The 27,953-nt window shown below is 46.6% G+C and overlaps 1 protein-coding gene across 11 annotated transcripts in view; it reads left to right on the plus strand.

Annotated features, from left to right (window-relative positions):
- The first annotated feature begins 412 nt into the window (after nt 1-412).
- The window catches only part of LOC144734403 (cysteinyl leukotriene receptor 1-like), a 32,176-nt gene continuing 4,635 nt past the window's right edge, over nt 413-27,953 (plus strand). Inside the window, exons 1-4 of one of the 11 annotated variants that reach the window (XM_078616565.1) lie at nt 7,448-8,468; nt 8,971-9,075; nt 15,266-15,329; nt 26,988-27,952. In XM_078616565.1, coding sequence (XP_078472691.1) covers nt 27,024-27,952 — 929 coding nt within the window. In that variant the 5' untranslated portion in view covers nt 7,448-8,468; nt 8,971-9,075; nt 15,266-15,329; nt 26,988-27,023. The other 10 variants (XM_078616571.1, XM_078616564.1, XM_078616562.1 and 7 more) reach the window with 10 other exon arrangements.

Below are 27,953 nucleotides of genomic sequence, written 5' to 3' on the forward strand. Positions count from 1 at the left end.
GATAGACAACACGTTCTACTTAATTAAATGTACTTTTTAATACATGTTTTCTCCTACAACATCAGAGTGCAGCGCCACATTAAATACGCACTACAATGACAATTGTTTAAAGCGATTTGAAGCATGTGTTTTTTTTTTGGGGGGGCGCAGAGCTTTGTGACGTCATATTTGAGGGGGGGTCTGACTTTTTGTGACGCCGTGTGACGAATGGGTGGGGGGGTCAAAAATCGTCAAAAATCGCGTGACGTCATTTATGGACGGCCTCTGTGCGAGCAATTGCAGGGCTGCACCTTTGACTTACCATCCGCGCATTAATGCTGCATTTTTTTTGCAAGCGTTGCAGGGGCCCACTTGGCGATGTTTATTTATTTATTAAAGACGTTCTACCACGTGCTTCCTCCTCGCCGCTTGCGCCATAAATCAAGCAGTGTCGTTGTACTGCTTCGATGCATGCGCGCGCACACACACGCGGCACATCGCAAAGACGCAAGCCGACCGATCCGCAGTGCTTCCTTCTCACGAGGTAAGCGCGCTTGCACCACGCGGTGGGGGGGGATGGGATTTTATTCGCTTCTCGTGGTGGACGAGGCATCACTTTGGAGAGTTTTAGGCCGTTACTCGTTTGGAGCCACTGCTGCAATCGCACCTCGCAATCGCTTCCTTTTCCTCAACACGACGAGATATTTCACGTCCGACAGTCGACGTTCTTGAAACAGCCTCCAGCCTCCTGATTATTTCCAATGGGGGGCTATCAACGATTCCGGTCCCTTACAAGACCCGCGTAATAATATTATACAGGGCGTAATCAATCGTGAAGGTCGCGCGAGCTGTTTGACCATACTTCACCACACTGGTTAGTCCGGGTTGGTGAAGTGGGGGTGGGTTGGGTGGGTGAGCGAACCATGATTTACGCAGAATTCACTCACCATTGATCTGTGCCGTGGCCGGGAATTGAACTCGGCGTGTGCCAGGTTCAGAGTGCAGTGCGGGAACCACATCACAGCAAAAACCTGCGTATACAGACTATCGTGGGTAAAAGTTGGCATATTACGCATGTGTCCAACTGCTACAACTGTCCACGTATGTATGCAGAACCTATTTCGCATCGTACGTCACCAAGCTTGCTAATCGGCAGTGCGGGGGGTTGGACAAACTAAACACAAGAAGCAGTTTTTAAAAAATTGAGTTTGGCAATTAGAGATGATTTAAAAGTGCATTGCTCCAGTGGATTCCTAATATGTGAAATAAGAGCGTTCCAGACGGCTGCAGAAGCGCAAAAAAACGGCCGTTGAATTTGCCGTTCCGAGTGATGCGTCGTACAAAAAAATAATAAGCGACGCCCAATTTTGTTGTTAATTCGAGGCGGCGTCGTGGTGTTCGTCCTTCCGCTCTCCGAAACAAAACGCGCAATCGGCAAAGTCCCCGCGGCGCGCCTGGCGACCACGTGCACGCGCATGGTGACCACGCGCGTGCACGCGCACACAGACCCAGGCTGGCATTAAAAAGGGACTCCGACGCTCGCCAATCTGTTCGGATTTGCACGCGACAGATCTTCCCCCCGCCCCACGCCCAACAACAATTTGGACAAAAATGTATTTGCATTTTTTTTGGTAAGAGTTCCTCGTTCGCCAAAGTTAGATAAAACGGTGTTTGCGCCGATTGAGGAACTTCTAAAACACACAGTAGCGCACGATCCGAGGGCTTCAGCGCCGAGTCAGCAGCTGCGTAGGTTTATTATAATTAGAGTGCCGTGGAACTCCGGTTATCTGCGCCCAAGCAGAGGACGAGCATTTCCAGATCCGATCGGTAAGTTTGCCAATAATGACGTCTCTATACGACGACAAAATCCCACCATCCTGCTTTGGCTCGGTTAAATTCAACGCCGTACGTTCAAGAGGTGGTTGTCACTCCCGTATATATGGCGTGACCACAGCGAAACGATGCTAATGTGTCCGATGTTCAATGTATGAGCTGTAATAAGCAATATAGAGTTTGATTGCACACGTGTCATTGCTTGTGTTTCCTGTATATGTGTCGATTGACACCCGCTTGAAGAAAAAAAATCTGACGATCATCTCAAGGGTGTATCCGTAGAACATAATTGAGTGGGGAAAATAATGCAATAAATAAATGAACTCGGGAGGAAAAAGACGATGGGAGAGAATTCTACGGCGGGGCAGTGCGAGGTGAGAAGCAGAAAGAGAAATGTCTCTACGAGACCCTTGCAGAGGCGTAGCTAGGGGGGGGGCAGGGGGGTACATGTGTCCCCGGGCGCCAAGGTAAAGGGGCGCCAAAATTAGGCTTACAACGTGACATTATAACTTATTGCGGCGGGCGCGGCAGCCTGAAACTACTGCACAAATCTACACCTCAACCTAAAAGTTTATATATCCTGCCACACACAGCCTACATGTCAAGTAATTACATTTTGGTTACGCGCGCCTATTAAGAACTTACATGGAAAAACGTCCCAAACAACAGTCAGGCGCAGTCTTTCAGCCTTAGTCACTGGCCTGTTTTTTGGTGGCGGAAACTACGACGGCCTATTTTTAGTTCTTATTAGTGACACCACCACGCTCCAGGCGGCTGCAGCAGCCGGAGCAGCCCACGCACGTCAACATAGCGTGGCCTTCATTTAGCAGCATTTACTACAAGGCTCACTTATACGTGTACGTCGCTCGTACCTTATATTTGAACTGACCTAAGAGCCGAGCCATGCTCGCTGGCGGACACTAAGTGAGAGTGTTACTGTGTTAGCTAGACCACCGCGCCACGACTACAAGCCACCGGACGAGCGTCAACCTCGGCGGGTAAGTCTATGCCGTTACATGGCCGTGTACGACCGACAGTATAAGCTTATAGGCGGTGGCGTCCAAAGCGGCGACCTACTTGAACAACAAGAGGTATGTTTTATGATATTTGTTGATAAATTTATTAAAAACATTTTTTTTATATAGAATACAATTTATTATATCGATATGTTTTAATATCTGCAGCATAATCTGCCTTTAAGCGTATACATTATGTACTTTTAATCTGCATGTATAGCCTAATTATTATAATTATTAGTTATTGTAGTAGCACTATGCCAGTACCACTATGTTATTGTCTAGGCCTACACATATTTTTTCCACTTCAGTGTACTCCGTGATATAATAATATATTTATAGTTTTTGTCAACCATGTCAAAAAGAAAACGAAGTGGAGCTCAATGTCGTAAAAGAAATAAAGCTGAAATGGCATCAAAAAAGTCAAGTACATTACTGGCTAGATTTTAAAAGAAAGCCAAGAAGAAAGAAGCTGAAGCTGCAAACTCCAACTCTTCAGAATCAGAAGATGGCGGCTATCAACCACCTATTTCAGAGCATGTAAACGAGAAGGTTGAAGACATTGAGGACTCGGAGAAAAACATGGTTCAGACAGATGTTACTGTCTATGCTGAGGAAGACTCCGAAAACACTGAAGACCAGGGCGTCGTCGTTGAACAGGTTCAACATGATGATGAACTTGTTGACAGTAACGGGGAAGATGAGATAGAAGAATCTTCTGATAGAGAAGCTGAAAATACTAATTATGATGCTGTTCCTGCTGTACTAAGGTTTCACGATGTTGGCAACTTAGAATTTGATAAAACGACAAAGCTATCGAAAATATCAGCCTCTTCGCAATGAAATGATTACTCTCGGATCCTTGCCTTTTCAGCACAGAGACAATCTATCATCAGTATCCAGAGAACGTTCAATTACATCAGCATGGTTTCAACGCCGACTAGCGAAAGGAGAGGAAGTGAATCGTTCGTGGCTATTATATTCATCAATCAATAAAGCTGCTTATTGTTTCTGTTGTCTATTATTTACATCATCGAGTTCAAACTCAGGAGCTTCGTTTGAGTTAACAAACGGTTTCAACAAGTGGAGAAAGTCTTCTTGGTTCTTTCGGTAAAGTCACGTAGTAGGGAAGTAATAAAATAATAAAAATAAAACATAATAAAATAATTCTCACGACGTTTCGGCCACAACGCAAGCAGCCGTCCTCAGGTGAAGAACATGTCTGTCGATAAGACAGAGTCTAAATGACACGTCTTAGGCTTGGAGTGTCTATTTAAGCTGTGAGGGAGGAGGAAGAGAGCCTTGACAAAATAATTTGCATTTGAAGAGGAATTTAGCATATTTATGGGAAATGCAGGAATGCGAATAGTGCTAATTGTGAAATGCGTGGGAGGTGGGCGGGGGGTTTTCAAAGTCATATTATGCCCATGCATTATGCAGGATTAGCAGCATCAAAAGGGAGGGGGCAGGGGCAGCACCAACAAAGGGAAGGAATGTGAATAGTATGCAGCTGCAGCAACCAAACAACCACGTAAAAAACTAAAGTATAAACTTCATAGTATCATCAGTATACTAAATATACTCTCCAATAAGCTGAGCTACTAACAGTAAGTAATACATTACAATTCTATGTCGCAAAAAATATAATATGCTTCCAGCTAAACTTTTTTCCTTTACATCAAACAGGTCTACCCCGTACTATATGCTGCCATAGACAAACCCAACATTAAATTATATACTGTATTACTAAGCATATAAATGTTATACTATTTGTTATTATACACTGTACCATTGACCGTCGTGTGAAAGATACTAAGAGGCAGCAACGAAGTATGAGAATGGGAGAGTAGCAGAGCAAAGAATCCATTCCCTGTGGAGAATACAATGCTTAATACAATGTACAAAGTAATATATAGTATCGTAATTGTATAGTGAATATATAGCAGTGTGATATACATTAGGGTGGGTAGAATAATACATAGTGTAATATAACAATGTATAAGGTATAGGGTGGTGTATAGTAATACAGTATATAATTTAATGTTGGGTTTGTCTACGGCAGCATATAGTACGGGGTAGACCTGTTTGATGTGAAGGAAAAAAGTTTAGCTGGAAGCATATTATATTTTTTGCGACATAGAATTGTAATGTATTACTTACTGTTAGTAGCTCAGCTTACTGGAGAGTATATTTAGTATACTGATGATAATATGAAGTTTATACTTTAGTTTTTTACGTGGTTGTTTGGTTGCTGCAGCTGCATACTATTCACATTCCTTCCCTTTGTTGGTGCTGCCCCTGCTCCCTCCCTTTTGATGCTGCTAATCCTGCATAATGCATGGGCATAATATTACTTTGAAAACCCCCCGCCCACCTCCCACGCATTTCACAATTAGCACTATTCGCATTCCTGCATTTCCCATAAATATGCTAAATTCCTCTTCAAATGCAAATTCTTTTGTCAAGGCTCGCTTCCTCCTCCCTCACAGCTTAAATAGACACTCCAAGCCTAAGATGTGTCATTTAGACTCTGTCTTATCGACAGACATGTTCTTCACCTGAGGACGGCTGCTTGCGTTGTGGCCGAAACGTCGTGAGAATTATTTTATTGTTTTATTTTTATTATTTTATTACTTCCCTACTACGTGACTTTACCGAAAGAACCAAGAAGATGAATCCCTGCAGTCACGAAAGCTTTAAATCGAAATTTAAGTGGAGAAAGCCTGAAAAACTAAATTCTCATGAAAAAAATTCTAGCCACCAGTGTACTGGCAGTCTATAATGTAGACTGTAGCCTGGTTATTAAGCTGGGTGAGTGTACTGGCAGTCTGTAATGTAGACTGAAGCCTGGTTCTTAACCTCGGTGAGCGTACTGGCAGTCTATAATGTAGACTGTAGCAATGTAATTAATAACCATTGCTACAGTCTACATGACAGACTGCCAGTACACTCACTCCGATTTAGAACCAGGCTACAGTCTACATTAGTGTTTTTTTGTTTTTAACACCAAAAGCAGCAGAGCATGTTTGTGTGTGAGTTTTGCCGCAAATTCGTTCGTTTCTTAGTCCGCTTGTCCTGTTGAGGGTTGCGGGAGGCAGCGTGTTGAGTCGTGGCGGTCCACACCTCCCTTAGCTCTGGCGACAGACTCTAGCACTACTAAGCTATACATGACTACGACAAAGATCCCCCGTATAGTCTTATCAGACTGTAGGGCCAAGTGCTGTTAGCGAGCACCTATGAAGGCCGGAACGCTACACGAGAGGGTGGGTAGCCAGCACCACGCCCGACCGCCTTTGTCTCTCCAGAGGCGATGTTTACACCGCACCAGGTACTTATTTGTGGCTGAGTCGACCTAGGGGAGGCCCATGACCGTTTCAGTCAATCGTCACTGGTGTTGGCCGTGAGCGGGGATCAAACCCTGGTCGCCGGGTTCATAGCGCAGCGCGTTAACCACGACACTACCGCTCCCCACACTACACACTACTATACACTACACCAGGGGTCGGCAACCTGCGGCTCCGGAGCCGCATGCGGCTCTTTTGAACCTTGACCGCGGCTCCGGGGCGGATGCTAGCGAGGGGAGGAGGCGCACTGTGACACCTGCTGTGGCGTTGCCGCTGCTGACAGGTCGCCGCTCCGTTCCACACTGCCCGCCCGGTGACAGGCAATAACGTTGCCGTTGCTTTGTCACATGTTTGGAAGAAGTAAAAACCTTCCTGGGCAGCAAAGAGCTCACCTTTGCTGAGCTGGAACAGCCAGAGTGGCTGGAAAAATTACATTTTATGGTAGACATGACAGCACATCTAAACACGCTAAATACAACCCTTCAGGGGAAAGGAGGCACAGCCCTGCACATGCTGGAGGAGGTTTTGGCATTCGAGCACAAGTTGACAGTGTTTGTCAAAGATTTACAGAGAGGTACACTGTCTCACTTTCCCTCTTTGAGAGAGTTCAAACAAAGTCATGATACGATAAATTTGGAATATTTCAAGTCTGCAATCACCACAATGCAAAGTTCGTTTGGGAAACGATTCTGTGAGTTCAGAGAGGAAAAAACGACATTATCCTTCCCTGTCACTCCCCTGGCGATCGATCCATCCCTATTGAATATGACTGCATTTGCAGGTGTAAGTCAACCTGATCTTGAGATGGAACTGGCCGATATAGCCGACAAAGATATATGGGTGTCCAAGTTCAAATGCTTGACTGCTACTCTTGAGGATGTTGCCCGTCAGAAGGCCATTCTGGCTCAGAATCATAAATGGAGTGATATTGAAAACCTTCCCAAACAGGACAAACTTGTATTCTAAACATGGAATGCCATCCCCAACACTTATATAAACATGAAAAAGTATGCATTTGGAGTCCTGTCGATCTTCGGCTCCACATATGTATGTGAGCAGGTCTTCTCCAACATGAACTATATTAAAAACAAACATCGATCACGCCTCACAGATGACAGCTTGCAAGCCTGTGTGAAAATGAAGGTGACGTCTTACAGCCCTGATGTGCAGACACTGTGCACTGAGGTTCAGGAGCAAAAATCCCATTAACCAGGTAATTTAGCTATTAATTTGCAAAAATATATTTTACATTGTTAAGTGAAAAAGTCCTTTTTTTATTCAGATTGACAGCTGACTGCACGATCCTGTATATAGCAATAAGGTAAGAAACAATATATGCAGTGTTATATTTGTTTTAAATGTTGCAATGGTTTTGCGGCTCCCAGTTTATTTTTTCCTTCGGAAACGGGTCCAAGTGGCTCTTTATGTCTTAAAGGTTGCAGACCCCTGCACTACACGATACACTACACAATACACTATACACAGACTCTAGCTCTTCCTGGGGAACCCCAGGCGTTCCCAGGCAGTTGAGCGACAGTCCTGCCAGCCCACACACTTGTTTATGCCACAAGCGTGTGTGTGCTTACTTCAGACTTTATGTCTTGCAACAGGTATCTATAATTGGTGCTTTAACATCTTAACACTTGGTTTCATTGCCAGGAAGGGTAAAGCCTTTTTTTCACTAGAGAGAGAGAGGGGGTGGTGTAATGCAGCGTTGGTTGGCTGAGCACGGTGGTGGATGAGACGAAACGCTCACTCTGGTCGAGCGAGTAGCGAACACGCGAAGGTGAAAATCAATAACTCGAACGATTGCCACGGCGACTAATGTCATCATTAGCGCGGCAGCATTAGTAACCTTGGCAGATAATGGCTCCAACACCCCGGGTGCATCTCTCGCCAAGAGCCACGGCGAACCAGTGGCACCGAGCAGAACACCACCCCCCTCCTCCACTCCCCCCAACAACGTCGCGCATGTCACAGGCCGCGCGGGTGGGAATCTTTCCATGAAAACGGCGACGCTGCGTTGCCGCTGCCTGTCACGCAAGGGCGGGGTGGGACCTCTGCGTGTCGTGCCCTCTGTTCTCTCGGTGGGGGTGGTGGGGATGGGTGGGCAACGTCTCACGAGCAACGGGACCGCTACTTTAGCCACCACCAACCACCACTACCACCGCCCTTCCTCCAAATCCCGAGCCCGCTGTGGGAGGGGGGGGTGAACATAGTCGATCCTCAAGCTTCATTTCAGCCGCCACTCGGCCACCCACGCACGAGACCCCCACGGCGCACGAGGAGGAACACGGTACGTGGCTCGCAAAGCGGTTCAGCGCATCTCCGTCACCGCGGGCATCTCAGCAGCACAGAGGGGACCACAGTAATACGACGAATATCGAAAATGACGTAAAATCGAAGCGATTTACAGGGTAGTTGGTGGGTGGTGGAGGCGAAGGCTTCGAGGCGACGGGTATCGAGAGAGTTCGGACGACGCTGTCAGCGACGTAAGTGTGGGGTGTGGGGTGTGGGGTGTGGGGGGGCACGGTTGAGGCGACGCAAATCAGGTCGTGGTAATATTAACACCAACGCGACGACGTTTTTGCGAAACGACGTAGACATATTGGGGGTAATATCGGGAATGTGTCGTTCAATATTTCAGCGCGCTCAGTTGCTTCTGTCGGTGGCAAGGGGGGTACCTGTTTGTACTCGGGGCGACACGCGCTTCGCTGTTGTTATTTTCGTCGTAGTCATCGTGTTGCTGTTGTTGTTATTAGATTATGCCAAGGTTAATAATATGCGGCCCCTGCTAGGGAGACATCTGAACGTCATCTGAACGTCATCTGAACGTCCTGTTCGGCCGTCGCTGTAGTCACTCAAAGAAAAACGATCACCCCTGTATCCTCCACCACCGCTGTGTACGTGGAGCATTTCTGAACAAAGGTTAAGGCGCAGCCCTACAAATGCTCGCTCACACCCCTGTCAGCGGAAGGGCCTCCACCAGACGAAGGTTTACATAGCCCCCCCCTCCCCCCTAAGAAATTGTATTTTGGCCTACTCTTCCACCGTGGCTAGACACGCGACCAAATGACGGGGGAGCGAGGGACTAGGAAACATTCAGCCGTGAGCCGTTTCGCAAGAATGAAAGACGCGGAGGACCTTGGTGAGAAAAATAGGAAGTTGCAACAGCGAATATATTAGAACGTCGCAGGCACTTAGAAGCAACAACCTTCTGAGTAAAACAACATTCAGAGCCACGCACCATTCAAGAAACAATGGCAGCAACAAGAAAAAGATCCCCCCGTGTAGCCTTCACAGACTGTTGGGGCAAGTGCTGTCATCGAGCACCTTTGAAGGCCGGCACAGCACACGAGGGGGTGGGTGGCCAGCACCACGCCCGACCACCTTTGTCTCCCCAGTGGAGATGTTTACACGCCGCACCAGGAACTCACTTGAGGCCGAGTCGACCTAGGGGAGGAGGCCCAGGACCGGTTCAGATAATCGTCACCGGTGTTGGCCGTGAGCTGGAATCGAACTCGGGTTACCGGGTTCATAGCGCAGCACGCTAACCGCTGCACCACCGCAAACCCACGCAGGCAGCAGCTAACACACGAACACAGCCATCACCTCGCGCGAGGGTTGGCTAGCCACGCGTGCAAGAGACGAAAAATCGTACGTTTTAAAACAAAAAAGAGGAATTAGCAAGGGCCACGGAGCGGGGGAGCAGAGATTTAAGCCGAAACCACGAAAGAGAGCTCGTTCCAAAAGGCAGGAGGGGTAAGCAACGCCAGATGATTCCCGATTCCTCATCGCAGCCTCTGGGTTAACATTGGAGGGAGATGGAGAGAGGAGCTTCAATTAAAGAGGCAAGGTGATGAGGATTTCAGTGTGGGGGGAAAAAATGTAGGTCAGAGGTGAGGATGAGTGACGCCGTCTCGGTTGGCTCCGCACCGGCGCGAAATAAGTTCAACGAACATACATCAAGTATGGAAAAATAATAGGTTTTACCCTCTCTGGCAATAAAACAGGTGTTAAGATGTTCACACAAATAGAAACCTTTTGCAAGGAATCAAGTCTGCATTAACCACACGTGCTTGTGGTGAAAAATCAGAGCATGTTTGTTTGCAATAATATATGGCATTGTCTTTGAAACGGATTTACCTACACCAGAGACAGCCTTCTTTAGGGCACAGTCCCACCACTGTCAGACCAGAGAACGCCAAAAGGTGAACGGTACAAGGACAATGCCACCATCAAAGCATGTATAGCTCGGGGTGAGCAGCTACAATGTATACATCAAGCAGAGCCAGGTTTACGTTTAAGTCCAGATCACAGTGGCGCGTTCTGCATGGGGTGACGAGTGCCAAACGAAGGGCTGAATGGAATAGAGCAGTGGTGCTTAACCTGGCGTGCCTTTTCTAGGGGTGCAAGACACGGCCATAATTTTTAAGAAGGTAAATAATCGAAACACACATTAAGCATGGGCACGCAAGTACAACTGCAGTACTTTGTTTCATCAAACCGATGTATTTATGATTGAGAACCAAAGGGGGTGCAAGGTTGCAATAAAGTTTTAAGAACCGCTGGTATAGGGGGAACCAACGTTTTTAGGAGTCTCCGAGGCCACAGTTTCAACAACAGCCACGCCGGAAGACCAATAATTTCTGGGTATTTCTGCACATGTACCAGTGACGTAACGACATGATCAGATCTCACGGTGGTTGTCAAGCGGACCCCAACTCGTAGCTGTGGCCACCGGGGGAGGGGGTGTGGGGGCAAGGCACCCCCAGCCCCCACGCTATAGTTACGCAACTGATGTGTGTACACACACGCACATTATAATAGTCCTCCGACTTCTTGGCTCTCACGCGGAGGGCATCATTTTCATGAGTTACACGAATCGTGGAAGACTTTCCAGAATCGGCAACATTCCGATCTTTGGCAATTGCGTCACGGGGAAGAGGCGTCGGTTGTCGCAATGGGCAAGTTGCAACAAGAACTGCCTCGGGAACAGCAACTTCCCTCCCTCGTTGTTCTTGCACCAGAACCAAAACAAATACAAAGACCCGTCCCCCCCGTCCCCCCGTATAGCCTCCATCAGTCTGTCGGGGCAAGTGCTGTCAGGGAGCACCTATGAAGGCCCGCGTGGCACACGAGAGGGTGGGTTGCCAACACCACGTTTTCTCCCTAGGTGGCGATGTTTACTACACACCGCACCAGGTACTTATTTGAGACCCGAGTCGACCGAGCGGAGGCCCTGAACCGGTTCAGATAATCGTCACCCGGGTAGTGTTGGCCGCGAGCGGCGATCCAACTCGGGTCGCCGGGTTTGTAGCGCAGGGCGCGAGACGCTGCACTGCCGCTCGCCACTGCAAAGCCCTGGCACCGGTTGGAAGTAGGGCCAGATTGGGACATCGATGGGGCCCTCAGCCACGTGTCACGCTTAACAGGCCCCATCGAGATCAGACAACTTGCAATGCTCACAATTCCCCCCCCCATCCCCCAAAACGGACGCAAGTTTGAACGCGACTCACGGGGCACAGAGCTCAGCTCAGAGTGACTCAAGCCAGGCTTCCAAACAAATTGGGGCCAGAATGTATTTGTTCGTAACGTAGTCTCGGTATGATGTTGCTTACAATGGTTCTTTAAAAAAGCTTTAAAATCTCAAACACTACACTCCTCCTTTCATTGCAGTTTGGTTAACGTCCATGGTTTCACAGCCCCTACGTAGATATCAGGATTCTTGGTAAAGGAACGCAATGAATAAATAAATGCATATAATTCGCCTTCTTCCCTTATCTGTCCTTCCACGTAAAAACAAACACAAGTGTATGTTTACTCATTCGATCAACCACAGCCTTGTCGGTCCAACGCACGAAAACCCTGCACCGGTTTTGATATTCGGCTTCTCATCAGCAGAGCCAGGCTCACTTCAAAACAAAGGTGGTGAACTGCCAGATGTTTATATGCAAGGACCCTCTCTGGAAGATATGGGTTCTTTTTCGATAAAAAAAAGTTTTATCTTTAGAACTGCTTTGTGTTAAGTTTGTTGTCCTTACCCCCCACAAATCCGATTAGCAAGGTTGGCTACATAATATGTGAAAGTTCAACATGTATAATTACGTCCTGGCTCGATAATAAATAAAACAACTCTGTAAACCTCTAAATAAATTAGCCACAAATTCCAAATTAATCGCGAGCAAGTCTTGATACTCAATCCGGGCCTTCTTTATCGATAAAGGACGACTGCTGCTCAGAGATAAACACCGGTTTGTGATGCAATGCTTTGCTGAAAAAAATGATACATTTGGGAGAGCCATTTTTGCAATACAACAGGGGAAGTTTCAACAAAACTAGAAACTACTTTGGCAAATGGACGAGCTTAACGAAGGCTGTGAAGCTTTCACAACGCGGTTAAAGTTGTAACGCGCCAAAAACAAGGGAGGTAACGATTCCAAAAAGACAGCTCATCTGTCACGCTCAAAGCAAACTGGGCAGCATACAACAGCCTCTGAAAAAACAAAAATCACATAAACCAAGCCAAGCGTAGCAACAAAAAACCCACATCTCAAGAGTAAATAATATGGAAGAACATGTTTTTGTCGATAATGTATTGTTACGGGAGGCTTGGGAGACAGAGGTCAGGGCCCATGCGAGGGAGTCCTCCAGACCACCCTTTTCCTCCATTCACGAGTCAATTTATAAAAAAAACACGACGTGTTGGGTCACTGGTGGAGCCAGTGGGAGTGTGGGGTGGCACGTGCCCCCCCCCCCCCCCAATGATCCCATCGAAATCCCTAATTTCGATCGGATCATTGGGGTTTATTAGTAATAAATCGGCATATTGCGACCCCCACTACCACTGTGTAGCATATTATTACGTGCCAGGGACTCTATGAGATGATAGGACAATAGTCTGAGTCCATAATTGGCAATAAGTAACGACAACTCATATTCTTAAAATTAATGAAAGTAAAATAAAATATTTTATTTTACTTTCATTAATTTTAATGTTTTACCTACGTGACTTTACCGAAAAAACCTAAGAATATGAATCCTTGCAGTCACGAAAGCTTCAAATCTAGAATTAACGACAACTCAGTTACAAGTGACTCAGAATTGTGCACAGTTGCGTATACAGTACACGACTTCCCTGAAGGCAAACACCTTTAGCGAGCGCGATGCCGATCACAACGCGGTTCGAATTCGACCCTCGATCGCCGCACACGCGTCGAATAAAAGCAAGGGAGAAGTCCTTACTTACTAACAACTCCTCTATCATTTGTCATTGCTGGAGGGCTTGCCCCCTCTACCTGAAAATCTTGGCTCCGCCATCGTGTTGGGTGAGGTGCGTGGGTTATATCCGCGCTCCGAGATACGGTGCCGAGACGGGTTGGTGGTGGTCCGAGTTCACTTTTAATAGTGCTCACAACCTCAGAGGCGTAGCTAGGGGGGGGGGGGCAGGGGGGTACATATGTTCCCGGGCGCCAAGGTAAAGGGGCGCCAAAATGAGGCTTACAACGTTACATTATAACTTATTGCGGCGGGCGCGGCAGCCTGAAACTACTGCACAAATCTATACCTCAACCTAAAAGTTTATATATCCCGCCACGCACAGCCTACATGTCATGTAATTACATTTTGGTACGCGCGCCTATCAAGACCTTACATGGAAGAACGTCCCAAACAACACAGGCGCAGTCTTTCAGCCTTAGTCACTGGCTTGTTTTTTGGTGGCGGAAACTACGACGGCCTGAAACACGCTGGAGTGCACGATCAGAAGCTGTTAAAGCTATCTATGAAGGACTGGATGAACTAGTATAGGGCAGCTAGACAAATTATCGGAGGATGTAACTATGACGTCTGAAACCAGAAGTGATGGAGAACAGTTACAGGCATGCGTATTAAATTTTTACTTCATAGTTTTATTACATTTCTGGAATGTCATTCTTGGAAAAATTGATCGTGTTCAGAAGCGCTTACAGGATCCTACTATGAATTTCAAGAAAGCAGCAACTGATCTTCAATCTTTGGAGCATGAATTTGTCAAGCTTCGTGATGATTTGAGCCAAGTTGCTGTAGAAAACGCCAAAACAAGATGCACAGCCTGGGGGATCGATGTGGACAGAAGAATTAGGCGACGTCGGAAGATGCCAGGAGAACTGGCAAGAGATGCAGGACTTTCAGCAGAAGTAGAAATTGTGCGCGTTATGAAGAGCGTATTTTATCGACTTCAACAGGAGATGTCAACACGGTCTTTACGACTAAAAGACCTGAACACAAAATTTTGATTTCTGCTGGACGTCAAAACTCTTCTATCCGACACAGATGTCGATGCAATTCGTCGAAATTGCACAGATTTTGGAAATTTCTATGACACCGACATCAATGGCCACGAACTTTTTCACGGAAATTGGAGATTGCAAAATGCTGCTCAGTAACCGGAATGAAGTTCTACCAGAAACTCCTTTGGATCTTCTTGGTTTTATTGTGTTTTATGGAGACGACATTTCCGAATTTGCAAATTTCACTGCAAATTGTATTAACAATAGCAGTTTCAATTGCAAGCTGTGAGCGGTCGTTCAGCAAATTGAAACTTATTTTGTCGTATTTGCGGCTTCAATGGGACAAGATCGTCTCAGCGATCTTGCTCTTCTTAGCGTTGAAAGAGAAACATTGGAAAAAAACAGATGTTGATTACGTGATTGACCAGTTTGCGACAGTGAAATCAAGAAAAATAAATATTTTGTAGACTATGTCAACCAGTCTACGACAGTGACTGAGTGAGCCATGTAATATAATTTCTATAAATTTGCTTCTTTAAATACAATGTTCCATTAAAATTTAAATTGTTATTCCTTATTCGATGTAATAGGAAAATGTGATTAAACGGGGGGGGGGCGCCAATTTTATAGTTCGTCCCCGGGCGCAAAATATCCTAGCTACGCCTCTGCACAACCTCCACTCCTCCCCTGGCTAGTCCAAACTAGCAAGAACCCGTGGAACTTGCGCGAGGATTTTATGAGGAATAGACCGCTACTTATCAGTAAACTTCTACAATTTCACACGCACACACAAAGACAAACATCCCCCGCATTGCCCGAACAGACTGCTGGTGGCAAGTGCTGTTAGAGAGCAGCAAAATCCGAAGGCCGGAACTGCACGCAAGGAGGTGAGTAGCTAGCACTACGCCCGGCCGCCTTTGTCTCCCCATTGGCGTTTACACACCGCACCAGGTACGCTTGAGGCTAAGTCGACCTATGGTCCTAGAGGATAATCGTCAGAGCTGTTAATGTGCACACTCACTTTCACCTGCACACAGAGACCCCCCCTATATAGTAATGACAGAATGTTGGGGCAAGTGCTATTCGTGAGTAGCACCTAATGAAGGCCGGCACGGCACACAAGAGGGTGGGTGTCCAGCACCACGCCTGACCGCATTGCCTCCCGAGTGGCGATGTTTATACGCGGCACCAGCTATTTGAGGCTAAGTCCACCTAGGGGAGACCCAGGAACGGTTCAGATAATCGCCACTGGTGGTGGCCGTGTACGGGAATGGAACTCTGCTCGGTAGGTTTGTAACGCAGCGTAGCTCTAACAGCTCCTGACGTCAAAGAAAATCAAAGATCTCCCGTGTAGCTTTAACAGACTGTTGGGGGAAATTCTATTAGCGAGAACCTATGAAGGCCGGCACAGCTCACGAGAGGGTGGCTGGCCAACACCACGCCCGGCCGCCTTCGTCACACAAGGCTGTTAGTTCTAGCGCGATGCTATGGTCACACAAGGCTGTTAGTATTTGCGCAACGCTATGGTCGCAGGAGACTGGTGCCCGGTTTCCTCCCAGGAAACGCTGGAGCAAGACACCCAAGGCAGGCACTTGGGTGACTCTGGGCCACGCCCGTGGACTCCCCATGCTTGCTGCTTGCCTCTGCCCCTCAGTTGGCTCCCCCACCAGGCTCCCAGAAAACAAAGGGGGGTGGAGTGGGAACCCTATTAGGCTCTCCCGCTACCCAGATACCCTCAACTTTTATAGTGGGTCTAAAGGTTTATTTACCGTCTCCTTGACCGATTCTTCCTAACATCCCAAAGCCTCTCTGCTGGTCGTTGTCCCCTGGTTGGCCACGCGCTGTCCTCCTGGCGCGTAGCGCTACGGCGTTCCAGTTGCTGGACCCTCTGTCCCAGTGATTCCTCCTCCCTGAGTGGACTTGTCTCCCGTGCATGCCTCCCCGGGCTATTCACCGCTCCCAGCCCATTGATTGATAAGACCCATTACCTGTGAGGTTCAATCACCCCACACCTGTGGAGACTATGATTAGCTCTCTGCATGCAGAACCAATCCGACCAAATTATCCAGCCACTGCATGTCCAATAAACTTAATATTGAGGAAACTAGCGTTCATAACTGTTTTTTTTTCTATAATTCCAAAGCACAAAGCCATTCTGCGCCCATTCCATTGCAGCACGCACATAGATTGTCTCCCACAGCTGTGTTTATTAAGCCCGCGACATGTATAATGTATCCTTACTCCGACAAGGTGCGGGGTTGGGTAGACATTCTAGATTTGAAGCTTTCGTGACTGCAAGGATTCATACTCTTAGTTATTTCGGTAAAGTCACGTAGGTAGACATGTCAGAAAGTAGAAATCGACAATGACCCGATAAGCTAATACCAATGAGGTGATTACAAATGTTATTTTCTTATATTGTTTACTGGGATTTAAACAATGGCAGTGAATCTATCTGTTGCACTCCCACTGCGTAATTATGCAGTGGGAGTGCATTCCAGTTTCAGTTTCATTTATTAGGTATAGCCCTGTGAGCCATGCGGCTCTTCAATCGGGTGCAACCACGACAAACAAAAAGCATGAACAAGGAACATCTTAAAATGACTACGCGCAACAGAAAATTTTAAGAAAAAACAGCAAGTCTTCCAGAAAAAGCACCGTTTTTCAACGCTGTGTGCAAAAATCACAGTGGGATGCAAGCAAAACAATAACAACCATAAGACAATTTAGAGTAAAGTTATCAGTCTATCTCTGTACTACAACAAACAAATATGGCTAAACCAAAACGTCTTCGAAATCACCAAAATAAAGCTATAAAAACAATGTAACAGTGATCATAGGAACTGTGATTCTAATTTAACAATAAACGATATACATAATATGTCCGACCAAACTTTGCAGCCATAGCTGGCAGCATGAGTCACTCCATTGCCATGTGATTCCAGGAGAGTGGAGGAAAAGTAAGCATTTTTGCACACCGTATTTTTTGACACATCTATTCCTTAAAATCCTGTATTCTCACCAGTCTTTGGCCAAATTACTTTTCTGAGCAGATGCCCAAGCCTTGTCCGTAGTTTTCATGAGTTTTTTAATCAAACCATGGTGGGCGGTTGTCTTTAATTTTAAATCTAACCAACGGAGCATGTTTGTTAATGATTTGGGGAAACGTATACCTGAATGTCTCCCAGCCGTAGTCAGGTTGGGGATATCACAAACCTTGTCAATATCCGAGTGAAGCACATCATTAGTAAATGCCTGTTTGCTGAAGTGTCTCATGGAGTGCTTATCAACCAATTTAGGGGGGGCTTTGGGTCTGGCTGACGATCTCACCACAAATATGAAGGAGTGATCACTAAGATTATTACCCAGAACACCAGCAAGTGGAAAATTGTGAGGGGCATTAGTCAATAGGACATCAAGCAGAGATGACTGTCCCAGACTTTTTAGGTTGGGTCTTGTGGGGACATTTATTAATTGAAATAGGTTAAATTCATCTGCAAAATTTGTGGCCACGGCCAGCGGGCTTAGCCAATTCCAATTCAGATCACCCATTAAAATTATTTCACCTTTAGGGAGGCCCCCAAGAAGCTCCCTCAGTGCAGTCCCAGCTTCAACATCCTTACCACTAGGTGGTCTATAGCAGCACACTACCAATATCTGTTGATTTTTAGGGAGAGTGATTCTGAGAGTCAGACCTTCAAAGCAATATTTTTAACAAGGAATGAGCTGATGAACATGCAATAGTACTACGAACATATATGGCAATTCCACCTCCTTTAGACCCTCGGTCAAGCCGAAAAAGGTTGTAGCTGTCAATCGTAATCTGCAAGTCATTGACGGATGGAGTGAGAAATGTTTCTGTAAGGCAGAAAATGTCCGGGTCCAGATACGCCACTTCTAGTTTTAGTTAACTTAATTTAATCACAAGCCCTCTGATGTTGACGTGTAGAACGCCAACACATTTTCTGCCAGAAAAATCTACAGAATTAAATGAGTTCTTTACATTTGGGCCAGGGTGAAGCTCAATACCTCCCAGAAATAAGAAAAGTAGAATTAATAGTTTGCACACGTATTTTCTGTGAAAGGATGAAGAGCGGCGAACTTAAAAATGGCGACATTTTTAAGAGCAGAATGAAGTTAGGAAGGAGTGCTGGGGAAGTAACAGAGATAGGGTTTAAAAGGATGCAATGATGGAGTGTAGAAGTGGCTATGAGCTGTTTCACTAGCATGTGTAGTGGCAAATGGAGCATCAAGTACGGACGAGAAATAAAGAGGGCTGCCAGTGGTTGAATTGAGTTTGGCACTAGATATGGCCGGGAGGGACAGCAGTAGGATACCCAACAGAACAGCCATCTTTAAAATAACAAAGATCCACAACAGTTCAACACACTAGTGAAAACATACAGGTAGGCCGAGCGCGAGAAATGTCTTGCCGCACTCGTCGCACATGTACGGCTTCTCGCCCGTGTGCTTGAGTTTGTGGTGGCGGTGCGTTGCTATTTCTCTACTTTAGCGTGGATGTGACTTAACACATCACTCTTTTTTTCTCTCAAGGAGCATATTCGCGAACAGGGCAATAACCTGATCAAGCAAGTGAAGGGTAAAAACCTCAAGTAGCGGGTCAAGATGGTCGAGGGCTTCCTGCAGAAGCTTCGGCTCCTTGCTGACGAGGAGCGTTTCTGAGCAAACCAGGGAGCAGCAGCTCAGGCAGAACGCAGGGAGCAGCAGCTTAGGTAGACCCAGGTAGCAGCAGCTTAGGTAGACCCAGGTAGCAGCAGCTCAGCCGGTCACTGCGTTATGGGCTTGCTATTCGCATGAATGACGCTCTATAAAAATACTGCATGTGATAGCCACAGATCTTATGAGCTGTTATTGAAGAGTCATAATGTCTTGTTCCTTTATATCCAAGTTGAGTGTAATCATGTTACCTTGATGGTTTACCCCATGAAGGCCGAGAGCATATTATGTGCTATACGCCAACACAGTAGTGATTTGAGGAAGATCTCGTCAGGCTTTCGAGAGCTTCCTCTCGTGTCGGCATGAGGCAGTTGCAGGACTGCACCTTCAGCTCTGCAACATTCATTCAAGTTCAAGTTCAAGTTCATTTATTAGGTATAGCCCTGTGAGCCATTCAGCTCTTGAATCGGGTGCAACCGCAACAAACAAAAAACAAAAACATGAACAAAAAAACATCTTAAAGTGAATATGTGACTAAGTGCAAACAGAAAATCCAAGAAAAGACAGCAAAATATTGCAGAAAAAACACCGTACACCAACGCTGTGTGCAAAAATCCCAGTGGGATGCAAGTCAAACAACAACAACAACAACCACAAGACAGCTTAAATTAAGGCCATCAGTCTAACTCTGTACTACAACAAACAAACATGGCTAAACCAATAAACTTTTCGAAATCACCAAAATAAAGCCATGAAAGCAATGAGAAAGCAATCATAGGAACTGTGACAGAATTTTCACAATAAATGGCATAAACAACATGTACTACCAAAACCCTGCAGCCATAGCTGGCTGCATGAGTCACTCCACCTTTAAGATCAGCACACTAAATCAAAACACAGGTCATACTTTGTAGCGATCATCCGGAGCGAAACATTTTATTTTAGGTCACTGAATAGCACTGGCAGCTAGGGGTGTACAACTCCTCTAGAGCAGTTTTGAGTGAAGATCTCATAGGTAGTGACTCAAGTTTCAATTTATTGGCAACAGCATTCCAGACCCTGGGGGCATCAATAGCAAAGGCCCTTCCTCCAGTATATGTACGGCAATAGGGAATATTAAGCTGGTAAATGAGTGTAGACCTTAGGTCAAATTTGTTCTTTGAAACAGAGATGAGATCCAGCAGGTAATCTGCAGATTCTTTTGCAAGTACATCATGAATAAATAAGATCTGGTGCACAAGCCGTCGAACATTCAGAGATGTTAAGTTTGACCCAATGTAGAGGTCACAGTGGTGAGTCCTATATGGGCAGTTCAATGCAAATCTTAAGGCCGAGTGATACATTGAGTCAAGCTTCTTCAGTACAGTACTTGGGGCTGATTTATAAACAATGTCACAGTAATCAAGTAGAGGCAGTATGGTAGCTTTAATCAATTCCAAACGGAACATAGGGGGGAAGCAGTGCTTGTGTCGATATAGAAAACCAATTTTAATTTTTGTCTTTTTCCCAATATAATCAATGTGATCTTCAAAATTCAGTTTTGAATCCAGGATGATCCCAAGATACTTATAGATCTTAACTTGCTCTATTTGATCATTATTTAAGGAATGTAATTTGGGGAAAATAACTTCCCGCTTTAGTCCTGGTGAGAAGCATAGCACCTTGGTTTTGGCAGGATTTAGGACTAGTTTAAGAGCAACTAGCTGATGTTGTAGTTTGTTGAAATCACTCTGGAGCTTAGCAATCACGTCATCCGGAGAGCGGCCAGCAGTAATTAGTACCGTGTCATCTGCAAAAAGATTTACCCTGGAATAATCCAGTTCAGTGCCCAAGTCATTTACATAAAGAGAGAACAAGAGGGGGCCGAGAATGGAACCCTGTGGAACCCCTTTTGTTATCTTAACACTGTTTGACCTCCAACCATCTGTGAATACAGTTTGGGTGCGAGAAAAGAGGTAATTTTTTAACCATTTTACTGTGTTTTCGGAAAAACCGAGGCAACTTATTTTACTAAGCAGGATGTTGTGGTCTACTGTATCAAAAGCTTTGGACAAGTCAAGAAAAAGACAGGCGCAGTACTGCTTATTATCAAGGCTACTGTAAATGTGATTCATAGAGTCTAATGCAGCAGATGTGGTGCTGTATTTTTTTCGGAACCCAGATTGTTTTAGATGTAATAGATTGTTGGCGGACAGGAAACTGATAATTTGGTAGTTCAATAATTTTTCAAAAATTTTCATCAACGGGGACAAAATTGAGATAGGTCGGTAGTTATTTGGATCATCTTTAGGGCCCCCTTTGTGAAGTGGACGAACATAGGAATGTTTCCATTCTAGAGGAACTGATGCTTCTTTGATGGACAGGTTGAAAATATGGGCTATAGGTTTGTATATTAGGTGACCAACACTTAGTAGAGCAAAGACGGGAATACTATCTGCTCCGGTAGAGGAGGACCCTTTGAGGAAGGACAGTTGTTTCAGAACATTACTTTCGTGGATTGGCTGAAAACTAAATTCGCTTAATGTTTGGATAGGGGTGTAGGAATTTGCATGAGCAGGGGTGACTCCCAATAGATTATCAAATAGGGTACCAGCTTCAGAAAAATGAAGGTTAAAATTGTCAACTATTTTTTGGGGATCTGAAAAATATTCCCCATTTCGGTTAAGCTGAACGGGCAGATGATCTGTTTTGGATGCTTTTTCGATACATTTGATTGTTTTCCAGAAAATCCTGGCATTTCCATGAGATTCAAGGAGAGTAGAAGAGAAGTAGTCATTTTTTGCATGCCGTATTTTTTTGACGCATCTATTCCTTAAAATCCTGTATTCTAGCCAGTCATTAACCAAATTACTTTTCTGAGCACATGCCCAAGCCTTGTCTCTAGTTTTCATGAGTTTTGTAATCAAAGGATCAAACCATGGTGGACGATTGCTTTTAGTTTTAAATTTAACCAACGGAGCATGTTTGTTAAGAATTTGTAGAAACGTGTACCTGAAGGTCTCCCAAGCCGTAGTCAGGTTTGGAATATCACAGACCTTGTCAATATCCGAGTGAAGCACATCATTAGTAAATGCCTGTATGCTGAAGTGTCTCATGGAGTGCTTCTCAACCAATTTAGGGGGGGCTTTGTGTCTGGCTGATGATCTCACCCCAAAAATGAAGGAGTGATCACTAAGGTTATTACCTAGAACACCAGTCAGTGCGAAATTGTGAGGGGCATTTGTCAATAGGACGTCAAGCAGAGATGACTGTCCCGGATTTTTTAGGTTGGGTCTTGTGGGGACATTTATTAATTGAAACAGGTTAAATTCATCTGCAAAATTTGTGGCCACGGCCGGCGGGTTTAGCCAATTCCAATTTAGATCACCCACTAAAACTATTTCACCTTTAGGGAGGCCCCCAAGAAGCTCTCTCAGTGCAGATGCAGCTTCAACATCCTTACCACTAGGCGGTCTATAGCAGCACACTACCAATATGTGTTGATTATTAGGGAGAGTTATTCTGAGAGCCAGACCTTCAAAGCAACATTTTTTAAACAAGGAGTGAGCTGGTGAACATGCAATAGTATTACGAACATAGATGGCAATTCCACCTCCTTTAGATCCTCGGTCAAGCCGAAAAAGGTTGTAGTTGTCAATCGTAATCTGCAAGTCATTGACGGCAGGAGTGAGAAATGTTTCTGTTAGGCAAAATATGTCCGGGTCAAGATTTGCTACTTCTAGTTTTAGTTGACTTAATTTTATCAAAAGCCCTCTGATGTTGACATGTAGAACACCAACACCTTTTCTGCCAGAAAAATCTACAGAATTATATGAGTTCTTTACATTTGGGCCAGGATGAAGCTCAATACCACCCAGAAATAAGAAAAGTAGAATTAATAGTTTGCACAGGTATTTTCTGTGAAAGGATGAAGAGCGACGAACCTTGGACGAATAGCAGCAGCTCACAGATGGTGTTATTTTTAAGAGCAGAATGAAGTTTGGAAGGAGTGCTGGTGAAGTAATGGGACAAAGATAGGGTTTAAAAGGATACAATGATGGAGTGTAGAAGTGTCTATAAGCTGTTTCATTAGCAGGTGTAGTGGCAAATTTAGCAATAAGTATTGACGCGAAGTAACGCGGGTAGCCGTTTGTAGAGTTGAGTGTGGCACTAGATATGGCCGGGAGGGACAGTAGTAAGATACACAGCAGGTGAATTGACATCTTTAAAACACTAAATTTAAACACACACACAGCTCACTCACACGCAGCTCACCCTCACCCACTCTCACGCACAGCCCACACCCATGCAGCACAACGCACACACGGCCGCACACGCCGCCGCCATCTTGCTGCTGTTGTTGTTGCAGCTGCTGCTGTTGTTGCAGCTGCTGCTGTTGTTGCAGCTGCTGCTGTTGTTGCAGCTGCTGCTGTTGTTGCAGCTGCTGCTGTTGTTGCAGCTGCTGTTGTTGTTGCAGCTGCTGTTGTTGCAGCTGCTGCTGTTGTTGCAGCTGCTGTTGTTGCAGCTGCTGCTGTTGTTGCAGCTGCTGCTGTTGTTGCAGCTGCTGTTGTTGTTGCAGCTGCTGTTGTTGTTGCAGCTGCTGTTGTTGTTGCAGCTGCTGTTGTTGTTGCAGCTGCTGTTGTTGCAGCTGCTGTTGTTGTTGCAGCTGCTGTTGTTGTTGCAGCTGCTGTTGTTGTTGCAGCTGCTGTTGTTGTTGCAGCTGCTGTTGTTGTTGCAGCTGCTGTTGTTGTTGTTGCAGCTGCTGTTGTTGTTGTTGCAGCTGCTGTTGTTGTTGTTGCAGCTGCTGTTGTTGTTGTTGCAGCTGCTGTTGTTGTTGCAGCTGCTGTTGTTGCAGCTGCTGTTGTTGTTGCTGCAGCTGCTGTTGTTGTTGCTGCAGCTGCTGTTGTTGTTGCTGCAGCTGCTGTTGTTGTTGTAGCTGCTGTTGTTGTTGCAGCTGCTGTTGTTGTTGCAGCTGCTGTTGTTGTTGCAGCTGCTGTTGTTGTTGCAGCTGATGTTGTTGTTGCAGCTGCTGTTGCAGCTGCTGTTGTTGTTGCAGCTGCTGTTGTTGTTGCAGCTGCTATTGTTGTTGCAGCTGCTGTTGTTGTTGCAGCTGCTGTTGTTGTTGTAGCTGCTGTAGCAGCTGCAGCCGACCCAACTGCAGTTGCAGGAGTCATACACGAAGCAGCCGCAGCTGTGTGTACTACAGCAGAGCAGCAGCGGGCGTGCGGCCTGGAGGCGCCGAGGCCGAATAGTTGCGTGATGTGGACGTGGAGAGGCGAGATGTTTGGCCCATCAGCTTCATTGTTCTGCTTCCATTGACGAGCACCCTCCACGTAGGCCTCGACGTAGGCCCCCACGTAGGCCCCCACGTGGGCCCCGACGTAGGCCTCGAAGTAGGCCTCGACGTAGGCCCCGACGTAGGCCTCGAAGTAGGCCTCGACGTAGGCCCCGACGTAGGCTTCTATGTAGGCCCCCACGTGGGCCTCGACGTGGGCCCCGACGTAGGCCTCTATGTAGGCCTCCACGTAGGCCTCTATGTAGGCCTCCACGTGGGCCTCGACGTAGGCCCCGACGTAGGCCTCTATGTAGGCCCCCACGTGGGCCTCGACGTGGGCCCCGACGTAGGCCTCTATGTAGGCCTCCACGTGGGCCCCGACGTAGGCCTCTATGTAGGCCTCCACGTAGGCCTCGACGTAGGCCCCGACGTAGGCCTCTATGTAGGCCCCCACGTGGGCCCCGACGTAGGCCTCTATGTAGGCCTCGACGTAGGCCCCGACGTAGGCCCCCACGTAGGCCCCCACGTGGGCCCCGACGTAGGCCTCGAAGTAGCCTCGACGTAGGCCCCGACGTAGGCCACGAAGTAGGCCTCGACGTAGGCTTCTATGTAGGCCCCCACGTGGGCCTCGACGTAGGCCCCGACGTAGGCCTCTCGGATCCCTCAGGACAGAGCAAAGTCCTGGTTCATGAACAGTTAGAACCATGATAACATGACAGATAATTAATCCTCAAATTACATTTAACAAAATTATTTATAGATTAAGGGGTGACATAATCTGCAATTTTATGGATCTCGGTAAAATTGTTACGTTATTAAACACCTTCAGTGAGTAAACAAATGAAAGTTTAAACACTCAGGCATACTAATCCGGTACTAGGCGAAGCCTGTGGCAAGATAATTGATCCTCAATTTAGTTTAAAAAATACTTATAGATTAAGAGGTGACTGATAATTTCCCATCGAAGGACCTCTGTAAAATGGTTAAGTTATTAAATACCGTAGATCGGGAACCAAATTAAAGTTTAAATCTTTAGGCCATGAGGCCTACTAACCTGTCATTAGACGAAGCCTGCGGCGTGAGAATTAATCCTCAAATTAGTTAAAAATGCACTAAAAGATTTAGGGGTGACTAAAGATCTGCCATCTAACGATCTCTGTAATTGTTAAGTTATGAAACACCTTAGTTGGGTAACCAAATTAAAGTTTAAACCGTTAGGCCTAAGGCTTGAGGCCTATTAACCTTTTATAGGCAAGGCATGAATCCTCAATAACATTTAATTTACTTTTCGATTAAGAATGTTCCATGAGAACATTTATTGAACATTATTTATTACCGGAGTGTTGATGATGGGTGTTGGTGATGAATGGTAATCATGATGGGTGAAGATGGATTGTGATGGATTGCGATGATGATGATGATGGGTGCCAACACACAGTGTACACACACAATATTCACACGCACAATAATGTTCACGTTGTTGTTAAGCTCACGCACCCAATCGATCTCTGTTCAAGGGAGGGAGCCATAGAAATGGAATCTAAATAAACTTAAATTCTAACCCTGATCTCGCTCTCTGATGTCACCACTCTTAGACCTTGGGAGACGCAAATGTGAGTGCTTGTCCGCCCACACCGTCTGGCGTTTAACTTTGGGTGAAGTGAGCCCCTCTAGGGCAAGGCGGATCAAGGAAAGGGCTCGGTAGGGAGCGGGCATCGGGAGAAATGTGAGGCGAAAGAGAGGCGGCGGATCAGTCCGTGCGGAATTTGTAAACAGAGGGCGCGATCTTAAACAAGATTTGAGATTTGAATGGGAAGCCAATGAATGTAACATACAGTCGAGAGCAGTGGTTCTTAACCTTTACTGCAACCTTGCACCCCTTTGGTTCTCAGTTGTAAAAAAAAAATGTTAATAAATACATTAGGGTTCATCTTCTTGGTTCTTTCGGTAAAGTCACGTAGAAGGGAAGTAATAAAATAATAAAAATAAAACATAATAAAATAATTCTCACGACGTTTCGGCCACAACGCAAGCAGCTGTCCTCAGGTGAAGACCAGGTCTGTCGGGGAGACAGCATCTGAAAGAACCAAGAAGATGAATCCCTGCAGTCACGAAATCTTAAAATCGAAATACATTAGGGTTGATTAAACAAAGTAGTTTTACTTACATGCCAGTGCTTAATTTGTGTTTCAATGATTTACCTGCTTTAAAAAAAATCTGGCCATGTCTCGCTACCCCCCAGAAAGGGCAATCTCGCACCCCCAGTTTGGTGCGTGGTACACACCAGGTTAAGAACCACTTGCTGTATTCCATTCTATTCGGATTTATCTAACGCCCTTTCCAGGGCGGTTTACTACGCAAGCCGATGGTGGTACACAAAGGGGCAGAAGGGGAGCAATGGGTGGGGTGGAGCGACTGTCAGTGAGGGAGGTGACCAAAGGGATGGAGGGGCAGGGGCTGGGAGTGGAGCCCTGTGATGTTGCACGGGTTGTGAAGGAGGAATAAGGTGGAGTGTGATGGTGAATGAGCGTGACAGATGTGTGCAACGTGGGTGAGAGTCACGCTACACCTCTGTACAGCCCATCGATAACCCATCACCGCATTGTTTGTTCAGCTCTATAACTGGTAGAGAAGCAGAGGCATCGTGACGATGAACTCCAGCGCAGCTCGCAATGGGACCGGTCCCTGCTCAATGGACGACTCCTACAAGTACCCCATCTACTCGGCTGTCTACGGCATCGTCTGCATCATCGGGATGATGGGTAACACCATCGCGCTCTACGTCTTCCTGTGCCTCACGCGGACCAAGAGTGCCAGCACCATCTACCTCATCAACCTGGCCCTCGCTGACATGTTCTTCGTGCTGACGCTGCCGCTGCGCGTCGTCTACTACGTGCGCGACGGCGACTGGCCATTCGGGGACGTGATGTGCCGCATCAGCTCGTTCGCCTTCTACGCCAACCTGTACAGCAGCATCTTCTTCCTCACCGGCCTCAGCGTGACGCGCTACCTGGCCGTGGTTCACCCCGTGCGCTCGCTCAAGGCCGTCACGGCGCGGCGCGCGGTCATCGCCTGCGTGTCCATCTGGGTCTTCGTGACCCTGGTCACCTCCCCATTCCTTCTCAGCGGCCAGCACGTCACGTCGAGCGGGAGGACTTTGTGCTTCGAGAGCACGGGCAGCAGCCTGAAAATGATTTTTGCCATGAACTACTTCGCCCTGGTGGTCGGAGTCCTCATCCCGTTTGCGATCATCATCGTCTGCTACGCGGCCATCGCCCGGACGCTGATGAAGACCCCGGAAGGCCAGCGCAGGGACTCGAACGTGCGGAAGCGCGCGGTGCGCATGATCGTGCTGGTGCTGACGGTCTTCGTGGTCTGCTTCATCCCGTACCACGTGCAGCGCACGCTGCTGCTGCACCACCTGGTCAGCCGCCACAGCAGCTGCGACACGAAGCTCTACCTGCAGAAGTCGGTGGTAGCCACCGTCTGCTTCACCGCCTTCAACAGCTGCCTCGACCCGCTCATCTACTTCTTTGTCGGCGAGAAGTTCCGCCAGAAGGTTACGGATGCCATCAATAGG

The sequence above is a fragment of the Lampetra planeri genome, chromosome 51, assembly GCF_965212315.1.
Source record: "Lampetra planeri chromosome 51, kcLamPlan1.2.h2, whole genome shotgun sequence".
NCBI lineage: Eukaryota > Metazoa > Chordata > Hyperoartia > Petromyzontiformes > Petromyzontidae > Lampetra > Lampetra planeri.